Source organism: Malania oleifera, chromosome 10 (genome assembly GCF_029873635.1).
Source record: "Malania oleifera isolate guangnan ecotype guangnan chromosome 10, ASM2987363v1, whole genome shotgun sequence".
Classification (NCBI taxonomy): Eukaryota; Viridiplantae; Streptophyta; class Magnoliopsida; order Santalales; family Ximeniaceae; genus Malania; species Malania oleifera.
The window spans coordinates 46,570,962-46,590,592 of NC_080426.1; the positions used below are offsets into that span (position 1 = coordinate 46,570,962).

The window sequence follows — 19,631 nt, forward strand, 5'->3', positions numbered from 1 at the left end:
ATGGAGAGTGACCCTGAAGTTGAGAGGTTGGAGAATGAGAGCCTGGGAGAGAGCTGGCGCCAGAATGGTGGTGGAGCAGCTGGGATGCTTGGCTCTGGTGGTGGGGATTGCCAGAATGGTGCGTGGGCGGACCTGCGGTGTGGAGGCAGAGGAAGAAGAGTTGTGGTGACCTTGGCTGAGGAGAATGGCTGCGGGTGGATGTGCAGTGGGGATGGAGCTGTGAGGTGCTTGGCTGGTGCAGTGAAGAGAAATGGAGAACGGCCAGTGAGAGAAAATGAAGAATGGGGGATTTAGGGAGAGAAGAGGGAGCCTAGAGTGAGGGTGGAGCTGTTTCTGTGAGAGACAGAGAGATGGGAGAGCGAGGGAATCGAACCCCCCCCCCCCCCCCCCCCTCTTTTCACTGCAGCGCCTGTGCACATAGCCTTTTCATAGGTTTTTTTTTTTTTCTTTTTCCTATTCTCCTTTTTTTTATATATACATAATACACACACACTCACATGTATATTTGTATTCATCTTTTTGTATTTTTAATGTATTTCTCTTTTTTTTTGTACTTTTTGCTGTAATAATAATAATAATAATGATAATAATAATAATATTTGGCTTGGACAAAATGGGGTGTCTACAATCATCTCTCTAGTACTCATCCTTACATTACTAAAATTACATTTCATATATCTTGGCTTATTCCTGCTATCCTAAAACCTTAAGACTCTAAAGTGGCTCTCCAAAGTTCTTAGATTCCACTCCACTCCTACTTTCATTAATCAAGACAATATCATCTGCAAACAACATACACTAAGTGATCTCATTTTGGATATTCCTAGAGTGTTCATCAATCACCAAAGCAAAAGGATACAAACTCAAAGTTACATTACTAAAATTACATTTCATATATCTTGGCTTATTCCTGCTATCCTAAAACCTTTAGACTCAAAAGTGGCTGTCCAAAGTTCTTAGATTCCTCTCCACTCCTACTTTCATTAATCAAGACAATATCATCTGCAAACAACATACACTAAGTGATCTCATTTTGGATATTCCTAGAGTGTTCATCAAGCACCAAAGCAAAAGGATACGAACTCAAAGTTAAAACCTTGATGCACACCTATTTTGATTGGAAGTTCAATAAATTCCCCTCCTACTGTCCTAACACTAGTCATTACTCAATCCTTCATATCCTTAGTGTCCTTAGTATATCTACTGTAGACTCCGTTTCCCTTTTTTTTTTTCCCCAAAACCCACCGAAGAACTTCCCTAGGTACTTTATCATAGGCTTTCTCTTGGTCAATACAAACCATATCTAACTTCCTTTTCTTTTTCCTAAACTTTTCCATTAGTCTTCTTAAAAGATAAATAGCTTCTTTTGTTGACCTCCTAGACATAAAATCAAATTGATTCTTTGAAACCTTCTTTTCTAGTCTTATTATTTGTTCAATAGTATTGAATAGATGTTATCCATATACTTCCTTCATCCCCTAAACGTTAATTGATATGTTATCTAGTCCTATATATTTCTCACTTTTCATCCTTTTAAAGCCATCTTAACTTCAAGAACTCTAATTTTGCGCATAAATCTCTTATTTTTAGTCTTTTCCTCATTTGTCACTTCCAAGCTCAAACTTTCAGTTTGGTTTTCATTAAACAACTTATTAAAGTATCTATGTCACCTTTCTTTTACATCTTCTTCTTTGATTAAGACATTATTTTATTTTATTTTTTTAATAGCAAGGGAATTTCATTGATAGAATAGGAATGTACAAGACGGAGAGAGTAAAGAATCTGCTTTCAAAATTATGGAAAACCCCAGGAAAAAAAAAAGAAAGACAAAACAAAAGGATTAAGACATTATAATTCCTGTCCTTTATATATATATATATATATATATATATATATATATATATTTTTCATTACCTAAATCTTTGCATTTTTTTTCTCAAGCTCTATCAAGTTTATAAATGTCTCTTCTTCTTTTGTTTCTAATTTGGTATATGTAGTATCATAAACTCTATGTTTAGCTTCACTAATAGCTTCTTTTTGCATTTTTTCTTGCCTTTTTATACTTTTCAAGATTTTCTATATTTCTACAACTTTGTTGAGTTTTATACTAGTTTAGTTTTCTCCTCTTTTTGAACATCTTGATTCCACCACCAACTTTCTTTACTGCTTGAGCATCTTCCTCTAGATTCACCTAAAACCTCGTTTGCTATTTTTATGAGAGTTAGCCATTCTATTCCACGTAGTTTTTGCATCTACCTTATCCTTTACTGTCCAACCACTCTTTTTATTCATTTTATCTTTGAATTTTACTTTATTTTCTCCCTTCTACTCCACTACCTAGTCCTCTTGCATTGATTTATGTTGCTGCTTCTCTTCTAGTTTTTAGTATATATCTAATACTAGGACTTTATTTTGTGTAGTCAGACTTTCACTTGTGATAACTTTACAATCTTTACATGATAGACAATCCCCAATCTATTTGCCTTTTATTTTGCCCACTCTTGAAAGTTATTAAATGTTGTTCTCTTTTTATAAAGCATGTATTTGATATAACCAATTCGTTGGACATGAAAAAATATAAAATTGTATTCAGCCTCATTTTTAGCTCTATATCCATGGCCGCCATATTTACTCATATAACCTATATTGTCATTTCTAATATGTCCATTCAAATTAGCTCGTATAAATGTCTTTTCAGACGTTGGTATCCCTTGTATAGTAAGTACTATCCATATCTTTCCAAAATTGTTTTAAGATTTCCTTTGAGCCTATTTAGGGAGCATACACACTAATGACATTTAGTATTGCTAGGCCTAGAGCTATCTTGTTTTTTATGATCTGATCCCTTATTCGTTTAACATCTACTACATTATCTTTTAGGTCTTTGTCTACAATGACTCTTGCCACATTTTTTTATGTTTCTCTTTTCTAGTGTACAAAAGTTTAAATCGTGATTTTCTCAATTTCTCTTTCTCCCCTACCCATTTTGTCTCTTGAAGGCAAATTAAGTTAATTTTCCTTCTGATTATTTTATCCACTATCTCAATGCTTTTGCTCATAAGTGCCCCTATATTCCAAGTTGCTAACAAGTCCTCGTTTCCCTTGCTAACTTCTTAGTCCTCTCCTCTCTAGACTGACCCAGTCTACTCCACCCTTGTCCATTTCTTGCTGCTCCAGGGTTGTTTAAGTGCAATGCATTGCTTGTAGGGGACACCCTAGTGAATATTTGGTAAGGATTCATGTTATAAAGATATGACAAGTTTTATGCTACTTGTTGGCTACCTAACGCAACCTGTTTCTTTATCTAGGCTTGGTACTGGTTGTGCATACAAAGATAATTTATGTTACATGGGTGAAGTGCAAGAATCAACAGATTAATATTTTTTTAAGATTTTAAATTTTTTTTATGCAAACCTATTTCACATAGACAAAAAGGCAAAAACTAAAACCCCCACAACCTATACTAAGCAATTTAATCTAAAACGAAGCTAATCTAAGTTAAAAAAGTCTCCTAATGTGCTACCCTTCGTCCAATTCACTTTTTTCTAAGGTACACCCTATAACTAGATCTAGAAAGCACACATACATCACAATGAACTTAAAATCCAAAGCATGCAATTTCGAATTGTGAATCAAAGCTAGACTAAAATTAAACACTCGTGCAATAGTACTAAAGAAAATTTTTTGTATAATCCAAGAGTTTCTAAAGGTTTTGTCTTGAGATCAGGAAAAAATGAGAAGTCAAATGCATATGTTAAGGCTACATATTGAAAACATAAAACTTACTCTACCAGCCAGCAATTAAGAACCATTTGAGGGTGAAAAAAACAGATCAAGAGAGAGAGAAGAGCTCTTCGGTGGCCAAAAGAAAGCTAAAACAATCTGATCATGACGAATAAAAGAAATGCTTCAATTGAAAATAGTAGATAACCTTCACAAGAATCCAATCCAAAACCTGGATCCTGAGCAGAAGAGTCGTTGGGTGTGATGTACAAAATCCTTGTGGTCAATTTCTGGCAAAGTTGGATGCTTCAATATAATGTCGATGATAGTCTGTTGTGAAATACAGTAGTATACTTCAACGCTGGAAAATTTAACACTGACTGAAAAAATTCCACGCCAAAATCAATTGAAAAATATGGAAAGCAACAGGGGATTGCAAGAATTCTTCAATTGAAATTCAAGATTCGGCAATGGAGTTGAGAAAATGTTGCTGCAGGTGCTTTCTGGTGGAGTCGATAGTGATGCTCACTGAACCAATCAAAGAAGGGAGAGAGAGAGAGAGAGAGAGAGAGAGAGTTGAGGAGTCCCTCAAAGTCTTGCTCGCTTCTGTGTTAGAGTTCAAGAATTTCCAAAATTTCTCAAGAATGCATATCCTTCAAGAAAAACCCAGAAAAAGAAAGAAACTGTAACTTCTTGTAGCTTCTTGATACAATGGATCAGATATAAATTATAAAGTTCAGGTATCCACATGCGCACACAGAGCCAGACACACAAAGGGAGAGAGGCCAAAGAGGAAAGGATGAGAAGGATGCAAAATGAGGAGGCGAAGGTGAATATTTTCCTGCTTATGGAAACTGCACTTGTTCTCCTCTGGCAACAGCACTTTACAGATTGCAAAAGAAAAATGCAATTTTAAGGAGACTCAATTCTCAGAAAACAGCAATTAAACAGCTTGAGAGACCTGTCTGGCTGGAAGTGGCGGTGAAATTAGGGCTTTTCTGGTTTTGTATGATCGAAGAGTTTGGGAACATGGGAGGGAGGGAAACGCAAACAATGGGAGGCGCGGCACAAATCACACTGAAAAATTTGTCATTTATATTTCATTATTTTTTGATTTCTTAGTGTAGATTAGTTTTATACTGAGTAAAATAGTCAAAGGGGTTACAGATACAAGCTTTTCTCCCTTTGGCAACAAAAGAACCAATATTACATTCAACATGTTCAATATATTTTATGCATAAATTCGAGTTAAAATTTTTCTAAGAATTATTCAAGACATTTGATATGTAAGATTTTGTAGCCCAAACATAATGTGTAAGTTTTAAAGAATATTCTAATGCCTTGGAAAGAATTCAGGGACGTGATTCCTAACAACCAAAACAACCATGACCGTTATGGTTGTGCAGCTGTTCTTAAAGTAACTTGCAATCATTTGGATAGTATGAAATACATGTTTTGTTATTTTTCCTTGAGCAATGATGAGTTTCAAGGGTGTTACATCCAAACCTGAAGATTGGAGCTCCAAATCACGTGGAGTAGTCTGTCCAATCATGGAGCTAAGACTGCTTACATGTTGTCCTCCCAAAACTCTGATGGCATGCGAGCTTTGTGCACTGGGCGTTGCATTTTTCTGAATGATGATTTTCAAGGCATGGAAGGCAGGTAGTTAAGGTAGAATATTTCCCTCCGCTAAGGAATGAGCAGGTTTGTGCCTGTTAAGCATGTTTCGACAACTATGGCAAACTTTTGAGGGACTTGAGTATAGCTATATGTCTTATGCTGGTTTCTTTGGCAAGGAAATTTGTTTAAATAACTTAATTATTGTTTTGACACTATTAAATATATATTTTCGTTTTCCCCAAAAGTCATGCACTAAAGCCGTGGAAAGAAATATTTGAGGCTTAATTCATTCCTTTTTACCCATGAAGTAGTTATTAGTATTTTGCAGGCCCATCTTTGATCTTTAATCGTCACCATGTATTTTATATATTAGCCTGATGATGTGAAATCTATAGGAATTTGTATTTAAAGGAATGGTGGTGCAATGTTGATGCTACCAAATTGGATCTTTGGTCTGTTTTTGAAGCTGAGAGTTTAGTATTGGATGGCAATACATAAATGACACACTCTTCAAACCTCCTGAAACAGCTTTGTATAGCATTTAGAAAATTGATCTGCCATGAGGTCCAAGTCGAGCTGATTACTGTTGATTTTGTTTGACGTCGCTGACCTCAAACCAAGGTCTTAAATTTTGATTTCGACTCAAATTTCGAAGCTTCAAAAGTACGGAAATTTTGACGAAAATTTCAATTTCGATGTCAATTTCGATTTCGATTTGAAAAAATAACGTAAATTATTAGTAAAGCATGGAATTCTTTGTGAAACTTTAAAAAAGGTTAACAAACATAATAATATAAGTTTTAGGATTAATATATTACAAATTAAATACATCTATGTTTTGTATAAGGTGAAAAAAGTTGTAAAATAGTATGTGTATCAAACATATTTGTAAGATAATATACATTAAACATATTCAGTTAATACAAATGAAATACATAAATCATTTAAATATTATTTATTATACAAATAATGATAATTTAGACATGAATGGTTAAATAAATTGTTACTGTAAGTTTATTTTTTTTATGTAATTTCAAAAGCACTTGTAATAATCTTTTGTTTCGATAAAATAAATAAAATAAATTAACATAGAAATTTCACTTCACTCCTAAATTTTTCATTTGAATTATGGCAAAATTTCATCGTATAATTAAAATTTTGACAAATTTCCCTAAAATTTCGAGATTTCGATAAATTTCGAATGATTCATTGAGATTTCGATGGAAATTATGCAAGAAAGAAATTGACTGCCGTTTTGATTTCAAGGGTGACAAAAATCGGAAATTTCGACAATTTCGTGGAAATTTACGACCATGCCTCAAACTAGCTAAATATTTTGCTGTGCAATCCAATAACTTGTCCATGGTTTCAAATTTCCAAAAATTGGTGAGATTTCCATTGAAATTTCTGATTTTCCATCACCCTCAAAAATAGAAATGGCTGTCAATTTCCATTTTAAAAAATTGTTGAAATTTCTACAAATCATTAAAAATTTGTTGAAATCTCAACATTGTTGCTAAATTATTTTGGAAATATAACCATTTAATGAAATTTCTTTGAAATTCAAATATGAGACTCAAAACCTAAATTTGAAAATTTGTCTCCTAATTTATCTTCTTGTTTTGTGGAAACTAAAGATTATTTTAAGATGGACACGAAATATAGCTTCGAACTTATGAAATTATCTGAAAAACTAAATGTAGATATTAGCTATAACATTTGATCTTTTGTGTCTGAATTATCTGTATTTGTATAATAAATAATAGTTTTTGTATTTTTTTAATATAATATTTTAAGTTTTAAATCTTGCTTTAGTATGCCTACGAATAGTTTCTGAAGTTCTATAAAAGATATCCATGCTTTACTACTAATCTCCATCATTATTTCAAATTAACATTGACATTGAAATTTCCATAAAAATTTTCATGCTTTTGAAGCCTTGAAATTTTAGTCGAAATTAAAATTTAAGACCTTGAGCTTGCTTGAGCTATCCAAATTGGTACTGGCATTTGTTGGATGAAGTTAAACCAAACCATGAATTGCATTTGTTCCGTTGAGAGGTTTAAACAGTTGTTCATTGGTTGCCATGATTAGTCAAATCACATAATGGCAACCACAGTTGTCAAATCGAGGTTCGAATCGTGAACTGAAATTCCAATTTTGGGAATCGTGAATTGAGAATCAAATTGAATCGTAAGATTCGGTTCAAATTTCCTAAATCAATTCTAAATGACTTGCATATATTGATATACAAACAAGAAATAGTAAAATAAATTTAAATTTCGATGATAAAAAAAATTATATTTCATGTCTATGCTTTCCCTAAACAAATGAAAATTAAGGGAATAAGTCCCTAAACAAATGAGAATTAAGGGAATAAGTCAAGAAATATTAATGGAAAAAAGAACTTTTGTGAGGAAAGGAATCAAGAAAAATTAATAGAAAACTGAACTTCCTGTGTTTATCAACAATTAAAAAATATTTCAAGCATATTCTTTCTCCATTTACGAAGAAAAAAAAATGATTTTACTTTAAAAATGATAATAATTGAACAAACTACTCAAAAACAAACTGTTAAATCTTATAAACACAACGAAAATACTTCTTGATGGTAGAACACTGTATTCCTCTAAGAGTGAAGAATGGTTTTTTGAAGGCAATATTAGACCTAAAGTTGTATTTTCTCCTATTTCTAGCGCAAAACTGATGCAGATGAGGAATGGAAGGTAACTGTGTGAAAATAAAAAAAGCAATAAAAAAAAAAAGAAATGTTGTTTTTGCAGTTTTAACTTAGTTGTGTCTGTCAGGATACGATAGGTCCAGAATCGTAAGAATCAGAAGATTTGGATCAATTCATTAGATTCACGAGGTTAATCAATAGATTCAGCAACTATTCAGTTATTTTAGATTCGCTAGTCAGATTTGGATTGATTTGGTGTGGAATTGATACGAATCGTATGAATTGAATCGGGAATCAGAAGATTCTAACAACTATGATGGCAACTGCTACGTTGCAGCAACATCTTGAATGTGTGATTTTTTTTTTAATTTGAACTTATTTTTCCTTCACATGAAAGGCTTATGAATCTGTTTTTGCTTGTGTATGCCAGAGGGACAAGAATGAGGAAGCATTGAAGTTGGCAAAGTTATCAGCTGAAAAGCCCCACTTTTCTCATTGTATGGAGTGGCTTCTTTTTACTGTATTTGATGCTGAAATTTCCAGGTATTCATTGGATGAGAAATTGAGCCTTATTGAGTGTGATAATGTCTCAATCCCTAGTGCCTTTATGGTCACTGTTTTAGCTTTCCAGTAACTTCTATTTTAGATCAAAATTAACCTTGATCTGTTTTTTGTTGGTTATTTACCTGTGGATTTGAATTTACTATTCAATTGGATTTTTTGTTGCAATTTATCTAATTTATGCTCACAACTTGGTTGCAGGCAAAATGCAAACAAAAATCAGGTCTCAGAACCTAAACCTGCTACCAGCTCCTCTCTTTTGGTGAAGACATGTGATTTGATCAGAAATTTTGCAGAGTATCATGATGTGGTTGTAAGTGTTGCAAGAAAAACTGATGGTCGTCACTGGGCTGATTTGTTTTCTGCTGCTGGAAGATCAACAGAGTATGACTTTTCTCTACTTGTTTGTTTATTTTTTTGCTTTCATCTCATAAGTAAACCTATATAAAAAATTTAATGCATGTGTTTGACATGGTAACCCCTCTTTTAAATAGATTTTGTAGCTCACTTTTCCCTATTTGACCTTATTTCTTGGCTTCTGTTACCAGTGTTTTCTTAAAAGGCTTAATTCTCATATAAGCTATTCTATTGTTTTTTCTTGAGATGATATCTTATCCTATATATGTACATATGATTATATATATATATATATATATATATATATATATATTGGATAAGTAAGATGAATTATAAAGAAAAACAGGCACCTAGGCGGTGTGCCTACCCTTATACAAAAAGCGGCCTATGTCTCACAAAAGTATAAAAGCAAACTATCACTGATTCCTAGAAAACTCCAGCAAAAAAACGGTTGACCATTGGCAAATTGTTTAAGATGCTGCGCTGAAAGCATCTTGTTATCAAAAGCCCTCTTGTTCCTTTACCTCCAAATGCACCAGACTAAACACAATGGAGCTATTTTCTAAACTTTCTTCGTATGCTCATCACTGTTACCCTCTTGTTCCTTTACCTCCACTGCTAAATTCCTGAATAATTATATATAGAATTGTTTACCCCACACTGTTGGTCATTTACGTTGCCCCCCACGACACTTGGCATGATCCATCTTACACGAAACCCTTACCGGACTTACTCTGAAAAAGATTTTATTATTGGGAATAGAGGAGAAGGTGATTAGTGTGAGTCCTAGGCTCCTTGCATGGGTAGCACCTCTAATGTGGTTGATCCCTCTTCTTCTGAAGTATTTCCCTGCAAGAATAGCATTTTGTCAATGTCCATTTTTGTCTGGGTTTCTTTAATTGGTTTCCTTAGAAATTTGGACAGACCCATGCTTGTTGAAGAACCAAAGCTCTTTGGTGTCAATTTTGAGATTTAATCCCATGTTTCGTGGGTTAAAACTAATTTTGTGGGTTCAATAAGGCGTTCTTAGTTTATTTTAAGATTTCTTGCTTAAAAGAAGCTTGGGTTTGCTTCCAAATGCTCTTTAGGACAAGGAGGGAATCTTCCTTGACCTTAAGGGGTATTTTTTGGAATTGAGGCAATTTATTGCAAACCATAGCTCTATTTTTATAAATAGAGGCTAGGCAAACGTACAAAAGAGCAAATCATCCGCTCTCAAAGGGTAGAGTTAGAGGCTACATTCATTTAAGGTGGTAAGGAAGAAAAACCTACCTTAGAAGCTTTGGGGGAAAGAGCTTTTTCTTTTGGAGCAAGGCTTGGTCTCTTTGTTCTCTTTGGAATCGAAGCTTGGGTTTTCTTGTTCTTGTTTAAGATAATCCCTTTGCAAGGTGTATATTAAATCCAATTGATGTGCTTTCTTTTGATTAAACTAGTTTAAAGAGAGGGTTTTTATGAAAACACTATGAAGCATGTTGTCACTTGGGTGTTTTATTCATGCTTTAGATCAATTGCTTTGTTGTGTTTTTATATATAGATTATTGTTTCAATAACTTCAATTTTTACTTGAGATTGTGTTGTTAATATCATGCTCTCACCTTCTTTGATAATACATCATGGATGCACTTGAATATGTGGAATTGTAATACATAAAAGCAGGAACTTTGTTATTGGGGAGTTCGAATCCATTAAGATTTAAGCTTTTGATATATGGGGTTTGGTTTGAAACTTTGATAGTTGAGGTTTGGGTGCATAAGTGAAATTTTTATATTGGGTTTTTTATTTTTATTTTTTGAAGTTTTGATATTAGGACGTCGGATTAATGTCTTAAAATTCGATTTTGATTAAAATTTCGAAGCTCGAAAAGTTCAGAAATTTTGATTTAGTTGTCAGCTCTGATTTCAATTTGAAAAGATGATGGAAATTAATAAGAAAACATGAAATTCTTTCATGAAACTTTAGAAATGGTTAATAGACATAATAATGTAAGTTCTAGGGCTAATATAATACAAACTAAATACATCTATGTTGAGTATGAGGTGTAATAGTTGTAATTGTGATATAATATGTGTATTAAACATATTTTTAGTATAATGTGCATTAAAGATATTCACAATATAATATATTTTTTTGATAGTAAAAGAATAAATAGCATTTACATGAGGGAGAATGAGGCATCTCCCAAAAAAGGCCTGGAAAAATCCAGGAAAAAAAGAACTAAAAAGTACCCAAAAATAAAGACCAGCATTCCAAAATGTTCCTCAAATCTCTTAGTGTAAAATGCATATTAAAAATATTCATAATATAATATGTGCATTAAATATATTCGGTTAATATATTTAGAATTTATAAATCAATTATATATTATTTATTATACAAATAAAAGTAATTTGGACATGAATGATTGAATAAAATGTTATTGTAAGTTTAATTTTTCATATAATTTCAGAAGCCCTTGTAATAATCTTTTGTTTCATTGAAAAGAAAAGATAAATTAAGAGAGAAATTTCACTATATGTCTAAGTCTCACATTTGAATTCTTTGGAAATTCTATTGAATGGTTAAAATTGCAACAATGTTAGCTTAAATTTCGAGATTTCGATAAATTTAAGATGATTCATTGAAATTTTGATGGAAATTATGCATGATGGAAATATACTACATTTCGATTTCGAGTGTAATGGGAAGCGTGAATTTTGAAAAAAATTTCGACAATTTCGTAGAAATTTAAGACCATGGGTTGGATGCAGAGAATTGAAACCTTAACAATAGGGGTTTAATGCATAGAGATTAAAACTTGGGTTTTCTGAGTTTTCCTTAAAAAATCATCATCATTTAGGATTTTTGTTTTTTTTTTGTTTTTTTTTTTGTTTTTTGTTTTTTAAGTAGGAGAGAAGGCCATAGAGGGTGAGGGTGAGGCTGGGCAGCCCAGGTTGCCAGAGAGCCTCACCATGGGAGCTGAAAGAATCTGGGTGGGTTATCCTTATGTAGGACTTTTTTGAAGGATTGGGGCCGCTGATGGCTTCAGGGTGGCTGGAGAAGATGGCAAGGTCAGTGGCAGGCTCGCCATGGGTTAAAGGCCCCATGGTCCTCTTCCTCTTTTCATCCTAGAATTTTGGGTATCTTTATATTTATAGGAGTTTCCTTATTTGCATGTTAAATATGAATTTTTGTTTGTTTAGATTACAACTTAAGGGTCCTCTTCCTCTCTTCATCCTAGAATTCTAGGTATCTTTATATTGTCCTTCATGTTTTCACTTTGGCTTATGATGGGATGGTTGAAAGAATCCAATCGCATGCTGTTCACTCTCATCTTTCCTTAGGCACGATGAAGGTGCTTTTCCTTTAGACCATATGTTCGAGGGAAGTAGGTACCTTCATCAATGAGAGAGAAGAATGGAGGGAAAACATGGAATTTATCTTTTATTGGCCAATGAGGAAAGCCTAGATTTTTCCTCGAAATCTTTCTTTAAAAATTCTTATTTTAAATTCTTGCCTTTTTAATGGATTTTGAATCCCATCAAATATTCTGTTTCAAATCAATTCATTTTCTTAATTGATTTAATATCAAACCCTTTCCATTGTTTTACTTTTTCTAGAAGATATCGATTTCCAAATTTTGGTTATATTTTAATTCATTGATTCTAAACGAATCACATGTAGTAACCCGAACCAAAAATAAAAATAAAAAAATCTTGGAGGAGATATTTTTAGACATTTATATATAAATATCTTGGAGGAGATATTTTAGATTACTTAAGGGCGAAGTTATGTTTATTATATAAAACTTTCTCTCTCTCTCTCTCTCTCTAAACCGCGAATTCACTCTCTCTCTCTAAGATCTCGAGCGGCTCGTTGCCCGAATTAACGATCCAACGTTACTACGTGGATCAACGGGTGAATCTCTACAAGTCCTACGGAGTAGAATCTCGATTTGAGGATTTCTGGGTTTTTACCTCGAAGTTGAGGTAAGGGTCGAAACGAGCCTAGTGACTTGTAGATCTGTACTAAATAGGGTGATGTTGACGTATGATCTTTCGGTTTTAGGATTTGGGAATCTGTGTGGCTGTTTTGAGCCGTTTGGAGTCGTGTTTCGGTATTCGGGAACCATGGTTTTAAATAACGGCCGTTACGTAGCGTAACGGCCGATACGTAATGAAAATCGGAGGGCCCGAAACCGATACAGGCCGATAATGCGGTTCGGAAAAAATTCACTGCCGTAACGGCCGTTACGGAGGCATAACGGCACGTAATGGCCGATACTCCAACGTTACACGTCGTAACGTCCGTTACGGACCGTTACATGGCCGACAGGTCGCAGATTCGCTGAAGGCTTTCTGCTGCAGGCAGCAGGCAGCAGCGCTGCTTTCCCCCTCTCCCCAGTCCCCACACCCATCTGCCATTCAAAGGGTAAAATGGAAAGTTACAAACTGACCTTGAAAATTTGTTGGCCTTCGACAATAAGAAGGCTTCGAAGCCTGAGAGTGAGCACACCGAGGCTACCGAGCAGATCTACTCATCTTCGCACTTCGCAGCCTTCCAGGACTCATAATTGCAGACTTGCAGTTCCAGGCTTCCAGCAACTTGGCGAGTCACTGGCGACGGCGACAGGTCTGCAGCAGCTCCGCCAGTCGTCGCAGTCGGCACCTTCCTCCGCCAGTCGTCGCAGTCGCCACCGGCCAGCCTCTCGATTTCAGCTTCGGAGGCTCGGAGCTTGGAGTCATCGCTGCTTTGTGCTTCGCTCCTTCGAGGCTCCTCCGAGTTCCCTCGAATCCCTCCCCTCTCTCGGTCTGACTCGACTACCAGGCCTCAGCGTATGAGACATTCTAACACCCACAGCACTTTTCGTTATGTTTTTTTTTTTTTAAATTATATTTTGTTGTACCCAAAGCACTTTTCATTCTGTTTTTTTTTTTAAATTATATTTTTTTGTAAAATAGGTTTGTTAAATTGAATTAAAAAAAAAGTAATTTAATAGAGTAAAAAATTAGAAATCATTAATAATTATGTAAAATAAAATTTTCTTAATTTATAAATATTTAATTGTATTATATTTTTTGAAAGATAATTATGAAAATTAATTCCATGACATAGCAAGCAATTATTAAGATTATATAATTAATATTTTTTAAGGTTAGTAAATAATTAATATTTACCAATAATAATTGAAGCCTTTTTTATAATAATATTTGAATATCAATAATCCACTACTGCATTCACCATCTAAACAAAGCATTAAAATAATGTATGTACACAAGACATCCATGTGATGGCATTTTATATTATCTAGGCTTAATTGAGCTCTATTTTTCACCATTCTTAAAGAATTCCAAGGAATACTCTGCACAATTATTATAATATTTAGTCTTAGGATTTGCCAAACTTATAGACATAAAATTAATTCATGGCACCAATTGGCTAACATACTATTTATGTCAACTGGACAAAGTGGTCATTTTGATAAAGAAGATATCATATTCACTCCCATCTATTGAAAAAATATTAAATAATATTCATATTATAAAAGAAAAAAAAAATTAAATAACATCTGTCACCCATTTTATGTTACATGTGTATCTACTTGCCATTTCTTGAGTAGGGTGACCTTGTTTATTAATATTTTTTAAGTTTTAAAACATCATTTTGACCTTAAATTTAAAATTAGGGAAAATAAATGTTTACATCTATTTTTTGTTTTTAGTTATCAAATAAAGTAAAAATTAATAACTTAATAAAAAAAAATTAACGTAATAGTTAATACATTAATAAATTTGATTTTTACTAATTACTACTGGAATTTGTAGAAAAATTTAATTTTAATCCATATACTGAGAAAATGCTTAAAAAATTAAATAGTCAATTTGTAATGTATGGATCTCTATTTGTGATGCTATGATGTATATGAAAGTATAGCAAAAATCTTTTTCACCTGTTAATTTCTTATAGTTATAAATGAAAATAAAATCAAGCTATAAAAAATAATGAAAATATCTTTTTAAAGATAAAGGAATATATTTTTAGTGAAATAAAATAACTAATATTTTATAATTTTGTTTATTTAAATATAAAAATAATAAACATTACTTATTATTTTTAATCAAATATTATACTTTATTTTTACGTAATAAGTATTTAAAATTAGGACTATTTAGTACTTATTATTTAATATTTACTAAATTACTAATTATATTATTCCTGTCATTGTAGGAAGGTTGTAACTTTGTATTTTTTTTATATTTTGTGTAGAGATCATCAAATTAAGTCTATCAATATGTCACGTGATAGAGGAAATGAAAACTTACCTAGTGAGGATATTTGATGGCATTTTGGTACTGCGGTAGACGGTAATAGACATGTTATTATGTGTAAGTTATGTGGGAAGATAATCAAAGGGGGCATTACACGCTTGAAACAACACTTGACACATAAAAAGGGTCAAGTAGCTGGATGCTCAAATGTGACCACACAAGTAAGAGAACAAATGATGAAACATCTACAACAGTATGCTGAGAAGAAAAGAGATAAACAAAAAAGGCAAGAAGAAGCAGAAGCCCAAATTAGAGGAGTTTTTGAGAATTTGAGCGATGAAGAAGACTTGGAAGAAGAAAGTATGAGATTTACTCGACAAGAAAGCATGCGATCACAACAACAATGGGGAGAGAGACAAAGATTTCGAGTAAGAACAACTGGAAGGGGTAATATTTATGAAGAGGGAGGTGGCTCTGGCAGTGGTGCTACCAGTGGTTTCAATAGAGTAGGAGCTCGATCTTATAGTGGTCGAGAAGCTGGAGGTAGTGGACGACAATGGATCAATCCTGATGCCCCTGAAGCTAGACTAAAGGCAATGGATCCTATTTTAGAAAGAAGCAAGAGTGCGAAACAACCAAAACTCAACACAAAGTTACTGAAAGGTTTAAGAAGTAAATTAGAAAAAGCGGTTGGAAAATTCCTAATTTATAATCGGATTCCAGCGAATGTAGCTGACTCTCCATTTATGCAGCCTATGCTTGATATTGCTGCAGAGGTTGGAAAGGGGGTGAAGGGTCCATCACTTTATGAGATATCTGAAATTTATTTGGAGCAAGAGTCTCAAGAAATGAAAAATTATATAGCTTCTTTTGCTGGAATTTGGAAGGAAAGAGGTGTAACACTTATGTGTGATGGTTGGTCAGGACCAACTAGAAAACACATTATAAACTTTTTAGTTTATTGCGATAGAGGCACCGTGTTTCATAAATCAGTTGATGCCTCTGATGTGCCAAGCAGAACAGCTGAATATTATTTCAGGTAATTTTCTAATTTTAATTGTATATGCAAATAGTATTATGGACTTGCATGTTTTTAATTAAATAGTAATAATTATTGAATCTATAATTTCATTTCAGATTAATGGATGAGGTGGTTGAAGAAATTGGAGAGGAGAATGTTGTCCAAGTAGTGACTGATAATGAAGCTGCAATGAAGGCAGGAGGAAAATTATTAATGCAGAAGAGGCCCAATCTCTATTGGACAGCATGTGCAGCTCATTGCATAGACCTTATTCTTGAAGATATTGGTAAGAAAAGTAATGTGAAGAAGGTCTTAGAAGATGCAAGAACAATAACCTCATTTATTTACAACCACACATGGACAGTGAATTTCATGAAGAAATTCACAAATAATAGAGAGTTACTTCGTCCTGCCATCACTCGATTTGCCACAAATTTCATTGCTTTGGAGACTATTGTCAGGCATAAACAAGCACTAAGGAAAATGTTTACATCTGATGCTTGGAAAAACTCAAGGTTTGGAATGGCAAAATCAGGCCCAGCATATGATTCAAAGAAAATTATCTTAGGCAAAGAGTTTTGGCAAAAGGCCTCTGATATAATTAAAGTCCAAGAACCCTTGGTGAAAGTTCTTAAATTGGTTGATGGTGATGAAAAACCAACCATGGGCTTCATATACGAGGCAATTGATAGGGCGAAGTTGGCCATTCAAAAAGATGGCCGGTTTTACAAAGACTATTGGAAAATTATTGACAACCGGTGGAGTTTTCAGTTGCACCAAGATTTGCACGCTGCTGGTAAGTGTAAATCAAATACAATTTCTTATTATTTTAACTTTTAAATTATGCATAGTTGCATTAGAAAACTATTGATTAATATGTTTCTAAATTTAATTGTAGGGTATTTTTTGAACCCACAATTTCTTTATGGTGCCCCACCCTCTCCTGAAGTTGCTAGAGAAGTCATGGATGGAGTTAAAAAAGTGATAACCAAGTTGGTACCCGATATAGATACTCAAATTCGGGCTATTAATCAAGTAAGTATTGGTTCCATTAAATTGAATAATGAATTGTTCTAGTATTCTGTAATACTTTCAAGAATAATTATTAATACATCTAATTAATTAATTATATTTCACAATCATCCTTTTTTAGTTGTTGCTATATCGAGATAGGCAGGAGACTTTTGGAACCCCGTTGGCTCAAAGGGCAGTTAAACAAACAAATCCTGGTAAATATGGCTATATAGCTAAATAATGGAGAATTACTCTATTTTCTCTCTTTGTGTTCAAATTTGACTTTTGAAATACGCTATACTAACATAAAACTCTTTTTAATTATTCATGCAGCTGAATGGTGGATTCATTATGGCTTGTGTGCTCCTGAGCTCCAAAGAATAGCAATTAGAGTTCTTAGCCAGACCACATCAGCTTTGAACTGTGAGCGTAATTGGAGCACCTTTAGCCTCATCCATACGAAAACAAGAAATAGATTAAAGTACATGAGACTACAAAAACTTATTTTCGTACATTACAACATGAGGTTAAAGTTAAGACGTACAATGAGAAGAAGCCAACGAGAAATTGAAGAGGGTTTCAATCCTATCAATTTGGACTACATTTTTGAAGAAGATGATCCTTTAAGTCAATGGTTAGAGGAGAGAGAGACACCACTACTCGACGGTCAGGACAATTCAAATTGGTTAAATGAAGAGGTTGGTGGTACTACAGAAGGAGGTGATCAACCACCAATAAACGCGCATGATGATTCAAGTTCAAGCCCTGAACGTACACAAAGTGATGACAATCTTGGTTTGAGCCCACCAAGTGATGATGATGGTAATAGTGGTGCTGGAGCTGGGGTTGGGGGGGGGGGTGGCAGTGGTGGTGGTGGAGGCGGCGGTGTAGAATATAATTATGGATATGATACAGGGACATCATTTGGAAGGGATATATATCCTTCTGATCCTTATGGACTACATGACATACCTGAAAATTATGACTTGGGTATTCCTCCAGGGAACCAATCTTCACAACCCAGGAGAAGGAGTGCTCGTGGTGACCCTAGCGATTCTACTGAAGATTCATATGGTGTGGTTCGTAGTTTTGGCGACTTTGGTTTAGATGGTTCATCATCACAATCATATGGATCTCATCCAGCATATCCACATTATGCATCTCGTGACTCACATTTTTATCCCAGTGGATCAGGAATCTCAGGATCTAGTGAGTCTTCTTCTACACACTACCCAGAGCCAGCCCCTGCCCCAACTTATAGACATTATTCAGGAGAATTTTCATCACCAATACATTTTCAAGAGCAACAACAAAATGACGCAAACTTGGGTTCATTCAACTATGTATTTCCACAAGGATGGGGAGATAATTTCCCATCCCAATCTCAAGATACAGATGCAAATTATGAAGACCCTCCACGTCATTCTTTTTGGTGGTGACATGTGTTATGTTATAAATTTGTAATATTGTATTCATGTATTTTCAACTATTTATTGATATTAATTACTTTTTAAATTCATGTATGTGTAATGTGTATATTGAGTATTAAGTCTATTGGGTATTGATTCATTTTTAGTAACTTTATGACTTTAATTAATTGATTCTTACATTTCTACATCTTTTTACTCATTAAAGTAATGTAAACTATAAAAAAATATGTTTTTTTTTGTAAACAGCGCACTAAAATTAATATAAAAATCATAATGCCTATTAAAAAGCATTTGTAGATTGAATGAAAACCTTCAAAATTCATTAAAAATCATGTATTAATGGATTTCATGCTTATTTTTTAATTTTGGCATGGTTGTGCATGCGTGAAAAAAATTCACGACCGTTACGCCCGCTTCCCGTTACGTAACACCTGCGTCTCCCGCGACACCCGCGACCGTTTCGCGACGTTACCCGCGACCGCGATTTCGAACCATGTCGGGAACAGATAAACGGATTTGTTTATATCAGTTATTTTTAAAATCTGATCTGGTAGAACTGTAGGTTATGTTTATATGGATGTTTTGGTTACTTGTTTAGAAAATTTCACCGAGTGCGATTGCCGGTTTTTTGGGTGTGTGATTTTCTGGAAAATTAGGGTTTCAGGTATAGTCTCTTTTTCTTTTGGAAAATCGTTTATTTGAATAAAACTAGAGTATAGAGATGACCGTACCTTTGTTCTATGTTAAACTGTATTTCCGAATCAATTATCAAATGTTTGTTTAATTATCCAAATAGGTGTGGCAGCACTGGCAGGAGGGGATATTTTGTGATGATTGAGTTGTGATGTGTTTGAAATGGAATATAGGAACTGAAGTTCCAAACTGTTTTCAGGAATGGTGGTTACTGACATGCCGATTTTATTACCGCGGGGTCAATAATGACATGCCAGTTTGATTGCGTAGGGTCGAGACATTCCGGA

At 33.9% G+C, this 19,631-nt stretch overlaps 1 protein-coding gene across 1 annotated transcript in view; it reads left to right on the plus strand.

The window, feature by feature from the left end:
- LOC131165493 (uncharacterized) overlaps nucleotides 1–19,631 on the plus strand; it is a 77,205-nt gene that overhangs the window by 41,426 nt on the left and 16,148 nt on the right. The window contains exons 13-14 of the mRNA XM_058123357.1: nucleotides 8,454–8,566; nucleotides 8,786–8,968. Coding sequence (XP_057979340.1) covers nucleotides 8,454–8,566; nucleotides 8,786–8,968 — 296 coding nt within the window. The remainder of the gene's footprint in view (nucleotides 1–8,453; nucleotides 8,567–8,785; nucleotides 8,969–19,631) is intronic.